The 9,650-nt window shown below is 38.4% G+C and overlaps 1 protein-coding gene across 1 annotated transcript in view; it reads right to left on the reverse strand.

The window, feature by feature from the left end:
* Positions 1–1,725: 1,725 nt before the first annotated feature.
* Positions 1,726–9,650, reverse strand: part of LOC143028287 (uncharacterized) — a 21,865-nt gene continuing 13,940 nt past the window's right edge. The window contains exons 3-5 of the mRNA XM_076190159.1: positions 5,661–5,810; positions 4,637–4,720; positions 1,726–1,906 (exon numbers count right to left, since the gene is read on the reverse strand). Of these exons, the coding sequence (XP_076046274.1) occupies positions 1,726–1,906; positions 4,637–4,720; positions 5,661–5,810 (415 nt within the window). The remainder of the gene's footprint in view (positions 1,907–4,636; positions 4,721–5,660; positions 5,811–9,650) is intronic.

The following is a 9,650-nucleotide window of genomic DNA, read 5'->3' on the forward strand; positions in this document are numbered from 1 at the left end:
AGCAGACTAAGAATGCGACCGCTACAGTGGCTCCTCAAGTCTCAGTGGTCCCCGCAAGGGGGAAACACCCGACAACGCATCACCCTTACTGGAGAAGTTAAGGATTCTCTTCTCTGGTGGAAGGACCCGTGCAACCTGCTCGTGGGGATGCCCCTCGGCCCATCTCCCCCCGAAGTCCTCCTATTCTCCGATGCCTCCAAGGAGGGCTAGGGAGCCCACCTCAACGACGATCACGTCAGCGGTTCCTGGTCCACAGTCAAGCGGACAGCCCATATCAACTGGCTAGAGTTGAAAGCAGTACTGCTGGCTCTCCGTCACTTCACAGATCAAATCTCGGGGAAAGTAGTGGGCATCATGTTGGACAATTCCTTGGTAGTAGCCTACCTGAACAAGCAAGGTGGCACAGTCTCCCAGGACCTATGCCTTCTGACTATGGACATCCTCAATTTAGCCGAGAATCTCCAAACTTGGAGATTCTCGGCTAAATTGTGTCACTCAGAGCTCGCTACATCCCAGGGAAGAAGAATGTCTGGGCAGACCACCTCCGCAGAAGGAGTCAGGTAATCAGCACAGAATGGTCCCTCCATCGGGAAGTAGCGAACTTCATCATCAACAAATGGGGCTCCCCTCTGGTGGACCTTTTCGCCACCAGATGGAATCAACAGCTCCCAATTTCAGCCCTCTCCCGGATCCGCTGGTGGCAGGAGAGGATGCTCTTCTGCAAAGCTGGGACAATCTCGACACCTACGCTTTCCCACTGTTTCCCTTGCTACAGAAGGTGCTCCAGAGAGTAAGAAACGCATCCAACCTTCGGATGACTTTGATCGCTCCCTGGTGGCCGGAAGCCCCATGGTTTCCAGACGCCCTCAAGCTAGCAGTAGAAGAGCCCCTGGCCCTTCAAGGAAGACCCGACCTTCTACATCAACCGATCAACGGGGCCTGGCACAAGAACCCGTCAGCTCTTGCGCTTCACGCGTAGGGCTCAGGTTTGATAAACTTTTGAAGGTATTTTTTGCTGAAGGAAGTCTATGTGTAAACTGATTGAGAGCTTCTAGCATTGACATGCATCTTTCTTTAACAATTTTTACTTCTTAACAAGCCTCAGTGCTGTTGTTTTTCTGCTTTAGATATTTTTCACATTCCACCAAAAATTTAATACCAAAATCAACCTGTTCAAGGTTTCTTTTATGCCCTTTGCCATCAAATAATCTGCTTTGAAGACTCTTTTCATGTAAAAAGATTTGTTTGTAGAGGTCCTGCACAAATGGTGTAGCAAACTGAAAGTATAATTGGTTTTTGTGGCACATGAATATTTCTTCAAGTTGCCTACTTTGCACCAACTGTAGCATTGCCAGGGTTTACACATGAAAAATATGCCTTAAGTTCTTCCCAGTTCATCAATATGTTCAATAAAACCTTTCCACGAACAAGCCACCAAGGAGAAGAAGGCTTTTCGAATGGGAGAGGCACAGTCTGTGTTGGCTGTGAATCTGGAACCGTATTCATTATCTGAAACAACTCTTTGTTTGCTTCTCGTCATAACTATTATGAAACCAGTTAGGTACTTCTGTCAACATGTAGCCAACATTCCAGGTAGCTTGTCCAGTGCATACTGAATGCATAGTGCTAGAGAATGGCATGTGCATTTGAGCTGTATGCAGGAAGGAGATGCATTTCTAAGCCTAGACCATAAAGAGTTATTGCATCCAACCATCATTACCATGTTTAACATGGTGCATCTAACATGATGTTAGATGCACCATCGGATGCAAACCCAATGCAGTTTCCAAGATTCTGACCATAATTTTTAATTTCATTATCAATTAAATTGAATAGATTTTCACCTGTAGCATCAACAATTGGAAATAAACCAGTCACAATTTCCTTTGTCACATCACTGAAGAATCTAATCAAAATACACAGTTGCTTATGTGTGGAAACATCTGTAGACTCACCACAATCAGGGCATATTTCTTGTTTTCAAAATCACTAATTAGTTCAGCTTTTAGAGTAGGAGAAATAACATCTTTTATCAAACATGAACATTTTGTTCTATGCAATTTAATGTGTTCTAGCGTACTACCTTGTCCAAATTCAGCAATTATTTCACTGTTGTGGTCAACTGCATGTATTGCACTATGTCTATAGTGACTATCACTATGGCAAGTAAGTTTTACTTACAGCCAACTTCAGCTCTGCAGCTTTAATTTTGTCACCTACATCTTTTTTCTGATTTAGTAGTTGTGATATTTATCATATTCAGTTGCATTTGTCCTTTCACCGGTACTTTTTTTTTTTTTTTTTTGCTTCTCAGACTTTTCATGGTTTTGCAAATTACTATCTTGACGAAATGTTACAGTGGCATAATTTGCAGTATGCTGATTCAGTACCATCACTATCTTTCTTAAGCCACAAATGTGTCTTCTCCCAGTTGCTGTAATATTTCCGATTAGTATCATAAAAAGTTTTCCATTTCTTCGATGACATGGCTAGGTAAGGTTGCTGTATCTATATGAACCACACGAAAAAAATCAGTATCACATAATTTATAGAGTACAACTACAATACTATAAAGAACATTTCACATGTAGTTTTCTAATCTCGTGTACAAACTCTCCACAATGTACACTTTCAAGATTGGAGACCAACTAAAAATTAAAGTCGAATCACCAATTTGAAGCATGTACAATCAGTGCTTGCAATGCATATATACTGATATATTGGTATCGTCACAATAAGACATATATATCTATCACGTTTAAGGCATTGTGCACTCTAAGTATCAACTGTTGCAAAGAAAATAAACACAAGGAAACTAAACTAAATCATCCGTAAACACAACGTCAGTCAGCTCGGCTTAATGTTAATGGGGACACGTGAGAAACATACGCCTCTTCTAAGTTCCCGCCTTACGTAAACAAGGCTCAATTCATACGGGGGTCAGAGATCACGAATCCATTACAGAAAGGACGACCTCACGAGACAGAAAGTGTTATGGGCTGATAAGGTACCCAGCGCGCGACGCGATGACGAAAACTAGTATCACTAGTATCACTGTCTAGTGGTGATGATGCCGTCGTCAAACCAATCACCACATAGCCCCCCCTTAAAAATGGCTGTCTAATACGTAAAATCATACACTCAAAATTGTTTTTAATGCAATAACACAGAAAATTTGCATGATACATTCCAATTTATAATAGATTTTGCAAAAGTTGAACTAAATACCACTCTAATACAGCTAATTACAAAGCAATAAAGCATGAGCGAGCTTCACGTATACACGCACACTCAAACACATGTTACTGCGAATTATTACTGGTCACTGCAATTGTGCTAAATTCAAAACTTCATCGCAATAACTTTGGTCAACATTGTTGACCAAACAAACAATAAATGTTTATCGCCAAGTAAATTGGGAAAAGAAACCAAAACAAAGTAAATATGCAAAAAAAGACCAAACGGAAAAAGTATTGTCTATCTAGAAATGTATAAAAAATACTGCCCCAAGCTAATTCAGAATAAGCCAAGAAAAAAGCCAAAACGCCAAATAATTTTTCCCACGCCAAACTGCTTTAAAATAAGCCAGAATTGCAAATTCTGGCGTCAAAAAAGCCAACCTGGCAACTCTGTGTACAAGTACTTCAAAACAAAAGTTAAAGACAGCTAACGTTATCAACATTGCATCCTTGCTTTAATGTTTGGTGACCTAGAGAAAAAATATTTTCATATAAATTTAATGTACAGTTGGTGCTCCAAAAGTGACGAATTTCAGAACATACTCATAGCCATATAATAGACCACTTTGATGGGAAAAAAGTACTAATTGTTAAACAACACGGCTTTCGGCTTTCACTTGGCAAAGGGGTGAATTAGCTAATTTGGAAACCGATATTAAAAAAAATACGACATAAATTGCTGCATAAGTGTATTCAAAATTAAAAACACGACTCTTATTGTTATAATTTTTACTTACTGGTATGTGATAAGGCTTTGTTAATTTGATTATAGGATAAAACTAAAAATAGGTAATTATTTTTACTGAAGTAGGTATGAGCAGTAAAAATAAGAGGATGTTGATTTCGGTTTGTGCATTTTATCTGAGTGTTGAAAAATAATGGATATCACTGTCACGTCCTGTATATGAAGATAATCAGTGAGATAAAAGATAACAACAGTGGTGGCAGACGTACGAAGTGTCTCACCAACTACTATTGACTAGATTACATTATTATGGCGTACGAGGATTAAGACGTTGTTGACTTCTCGAGAACAGCGCGTTGTTCTCGAGGGTAGCCAATCTTTAACCTTTCCTGTAACTTCTGGGGTGCCCCAGGGCACTGTCTTGGGACCTCTTTTCTTCCTTTATTACATTAATGATCTCCCACTATCACTTTCCTCTACTGCTAGACTCGTTGCAGATGATAGTTTAGTATATAGGCAGATAGGAAACTGAGACTATTTCCTTCGACTACAAGATGACCTGCATGCCCTTGAAGACTTGGAAGCTAACTAGCAAATGACAAATAGACCTGACAAATGTCACTACATCAGATTCACGCGCACTAACCAACCCATCCAATTTACCTATACATTTCACAACACAAATCTAGATACATATTCCAACCACAAATACTTAGGGGTCCACATTTCAGCAGAGATGAGGTGGTCCACACATGTGAGCAGCGTCAGGGCCACAGCCAACAAAGCCCCAGGATTCCTACGCAGACATCAAAATCCTTGCTTTTATGGCAATCATTCGGCCACACTTAAAGTATTGCGACATTGTCTGGGATTAACATACTAACAATGACATACAAATTAGATTTCGCACAAAATAAAACAGCAAGATGGATCAGACGCGATTACAGACACACTATATTAGTCATTGCATTAAGATAGGACATTAAACTTGAACCACTTGAAAAAAGAAGACGAATGCACAGATAACAAATGATGATAGAATAACAAACAATTTAGTTGATATAAACAAAGAAACTTACACCCAACAAATACACAAACAACTGGAGGCATCCACAGATACCAAACAAACACCAACATATTCAAGTGATCATTCTTTCCCCGCAGCATCCAAGAATGGAATCATCTCCCATCTCACGTAGTCAATAGTCCCACTTTTGATCATTTTAGAAATAGGATCACACATCACTGCCTCCCTCTCTTCACTCCTAATCCCAGTCCTAACCCTAATTCTGATCCCATCCATAACCCTTATCCTAACCCCATTCCTGGTCTAAATCCTGTCCCTAACCCTTCATTTCTCCGCTCAGTGCCCGCACATTCATATTATGCCACCCGTGAGCGGCCCTCTACGGGTTCTCAAAAAGAAAGTGTTCGATGTTATCCATGATGTCAGAGCAATAGGGGTTCGTTTAAAAAGTAGAGTTGGTTTGGAACAGAATCACCGGAAGTAAAGAGTTTGGAACAGATCCTGAATAAAAAGAGAATAAAAATAATATAATTTGTAACTCTTCCCTTGAACCAGTTTGACAGAGTGCGACAACAGACGGAGACAAATACCCGCCGACATGACGTCATCAATGACAGATCCGTTAAAGTAAGTACTGATTTCGAGTTTTTAGCTCTTATCCCATGATCTTTAAAATACTCTGTGAATCTAGCAACAGTATATTTCTTGCCTGAGCCTGCAGGTGGTTGGCCAGCCGTCGGGCACCAAGGAAGACGTCGAGTTGCCATCATCTTCGAGACCAAAGAAAATGGATTCGCACATAATGATTTGACAGTCTTCATGGCGGGTGAGCCATTCGTTGGCTCGTTGGACCGTTTCACTGAAAAATGGTGGAAGCATCTATTAATGCCAGTAAATCAGACCCCGAAGTGGTGCAGTAGAAATTAATAGAAAACCAAAGAAGGGGATTGCTGTAGAACACATGAGAGTTTTTTCACTAAAAAATATAATAATCATGATAGTAATAATAACAATAATAATAATAATAATAATAATAATAATAATAATAGTAATGATGATAATAATGATAATAATACTAACAATAATAATAATAATAATGATAATGATAATAATAATAATAAATAATAATAATAATAATAATAATAATAATAATAATAATAATAATAGTAATGATGATAATAATGATAATAATACTAACAATAATAATAATAATGATAATAATAATAATAATAATAATAGTAATAATAGTAATAATAATAATAATAAGGATAATAATAATAAACCTTAATATGGACTAGACTGGAATACTCAGCAATGGTATGGTCTCCACACAAAAGTGACAGCTGTAAGCAAGATTGAAAGAATACAGAGAGCGAACAACAACCAGAACGATTCCTAGCTTCGCCGATAAGTCACACGAGGAGAGCCTAGACGCACTTGACCTGCCATTGTTACAGGATCGGAGAGAAAGAGGGGACTTGACCACGGTGTTCTCATCATTGAAGATGGTGGACAAAGTTGACAGAAAGGATCTCTTGGTCTTGGACAGGGACGCAAAAACGAGGTCATGGGAAAAGAAAAAAGAAAAAGTAAAAGCTGATGGATGTGAAAGAGACCGTTCCCCATATAGATGTGTAAACGCCTGGAATATTCTAGAACAGGGGTCACCAAAGTACGGCCCGCGGGCCGGATCCGGCCCGCGACGTCAGTTCATCCGGCCCGCCGACGATACTGGAATTTGCTTGATAAAACGTATGGTACACGAAACTTTGTGATACAATTTAGATTTGAATATTATGTTTAGAGTACTAGGAGATCTTGACGCGTGCGGAGACCTCTTGACTGCTATGTGCCTTAAATTTACTATTGTAAATTTTAAATTATTGTATCTAGATTATTGAACAGAATTATTATGCGGCCCACGCTCGTCATTCTTTCAGTTATCCGGCCTGCAGTGAAAAAAGTTTGGTGACCCCTGGTCTAGAGGATGATTTAGCACAAACTGAAATCATGTCTGAATTTAAAACGAGGTATTATAACTGGAAAATAAGAGACAGGACCCCGGGATATATATATATATATATATATATATATATATATATATATATATATATATATATATATATATGTATATATATATATATATATATCTATATATATAATATATATATATACTGTATATATATATATATACTGTATATATATATAGATATAGAGAGAGAGAGAGAGATAGAGAGATAGAGAGACAGAGAGAGAGAGAGAGAGACAGACAGACAGAGAAAGCGAGAGAGAGAAAGTGAGAGTGAGGACGATAACCGGCGATGGATTGATGGTCTCTCTCTCTCTCTCTTTCTCTCTATCTCTCTTTTTCAAAAGTTGAGTAGAACCCACAATGCGTCGCGCAGTGATGACGGGTCCATCAACTCTCATGAGTCAATTCTCATGAATAAAATCTCACAAGGAGGTACTCACAAGCCGCAACACACGTCATGTCTCACGAGTCGCTACACACAAGTAGAGTCTCACGAATTCACTCACACGCTGAACACACAGATCGATCAGCAGCCAAGCGTGGCAAGCGAGCGAAGGTAATTGGTCAGCTCTCCTGCGATTTGTACTTCACGGGAATCACGAATTAATGAGCGTGTATACTGTGCCATTAATCCCTCAAGATCGTTCGGGTGTCGGCCTGTGCGCTCGCCTAGCCGACTATTACCCTTTCTAGACGTCGCGGTTGTGTAGACAGCCTCGTGGCAATCCGGTGATACTCACCGTCCAGAAAGGATGGAAATTCGAACAATCAAAGTGGCATTTACATACCTGGACGAAGATATGGTGAAGAAAATATTAGTCACTTTGATAAGACCAAAATTGGAGTATGCATCGACGACGTGGTCACCAACTACAAAAAAATGTATAACAAAACTCGAAAGAATACAAAGAGCAATTACGAAATTGGCACCAACACTCTCAGAACTATCATTTGAAGAGGGACTAGCAAAACTTGAGCTACAGACATTAGAACAAAGAAGAGAGAGAGGAGACTTAATAACTATTTACAGAATCATGAAAGGCATATAAACTATTGCACAGGTAGTGCAATGTAGTTTAGCACAGGTAGTGCAATGTAGTTCAGTTCGAAGCTTTAAGAATTATTTAGATAAATACCTAAGTAAGATGCTGTAATTATTATAATTTATGTTATATTATTTGTTTTTGTTTTGTTATAATTTGTCTGTCTGATTTTCATTTATTATTAGTTATATATCAATTTATTATCATTTACTATTTACCTGTTTGTTTGTTATTCAACTATACCAATGCATTTATTTATGTATTTTAATTGTTATTTACATTGTTATAGTTTTAATTTATTATTAATAAGATTTTTTTTTTATCCGACCTAGATATGGATCAAAAGGTCTCCTGTCGGCATGCTTTGCCTTTGTAATCCTTTGTAATCCTTATTGATAGAGAGGATCTAATAGAATGGGATAGTAGAGATACAAGAGGACACGGAAAGAAAATCAAGAAAGACAGTTATAGAAGAAACCTGAAAAAGAAAAGCTTTCCCCACAGGGTAAAAGACGTTTGGAACAAGTTAGATGAAAATGTGGTGTGTGGAAAAACGATACACGAATTTAAAAACAATCTAGATAAAACGAGATATGAAGTCGGGACACCACGAGCATAGCTCCCCATACCGTAAAATACAACTAGGTAAATACAACTACCTAAATACACACACACAATCCACATTTTTGGTAACCGTAAAATTTCCGTTAACTGTTGGGAATTTGATTCCTTTGGGTTCCTTTTCTTCAGTACATAAATCATTGCTGTCATACAAATTGCTTTCTATGAAATACCAAATATTCGCGAGCATATGAATAGTGGGAGCTAAATCGTATAGTATGGGTGTTCCAGTGATTTATTGAAGAGAAATTTGAACGGGTGAGTTCCTTTACCTACAATAGATTTGGCGGTCGTCAATATCTAGCGACTTCCGGGTCGGGGGGGGGGGGGTTAGGCCGGGACTGAAATCGCGAACAAATGGAAGTTTTTATTTTTACTTCTTATCACTTCTATCAGATTATTATTTCCTACCTCGAATTTCTGAGACAATATTTTGTAACAAATGCCCTGTACTATAAATTGTAAGGAACAAACCTTTATTACATGCGTTCATTTATTCATTTGCCTATTTATATATTTAATAATTTCTTTAAAAATTGACACGTGAAATGGCAATACTTTCCCCATTCCATTTCAACTTATTTTATTCATTCGACGGAAATATAAATATTCAGAAGCACATCGTTACAATACTGACCCTTCTTTATACACTTTTCGCACTTTTATAACCGTCACAGATCAAAATAACCAATTTCCACTGTGAATCAGACGAGGAAGGGGGAGGGGGTGACATTCTGGCACGTGATGAAAAACTGCCACAGGGTAGTACAAAAAATTGAGAGCTAATGGGTTGATCACCCATTTATCACAGTAATACTAAAATCTAACATTTATTCGAGATTGACTTCAGAGCGAGGTTCTAGCTAGTGGGAAGAAAGCCCGTTGCCGTCGTCGTCGTCGTCATCGTCATCATCATCATCATCATCATCATCATCATCATCATCGTCATCGTCATCGTCATCGTCATCATCATCATCATTATTATTATTATTATTATTATTAT

The sequence above is a fragment of the Oratosquilla oratoria genome, chromosome 1 (assembly GCF_046742065.1).
Source record: "Oratosquilla oratoria isolate Oo_2021 chromosome 1, ASM4674206v1, whole genome shotgun sequence".
Classification (NCBI taxonomy): domain Eukaryota; kingdom Metazoa; phylum Arthropoda; class Malacostraca; order Stomatopoda; family Squillidae; genus Oratosquilla; species Oratosquilla oratoria.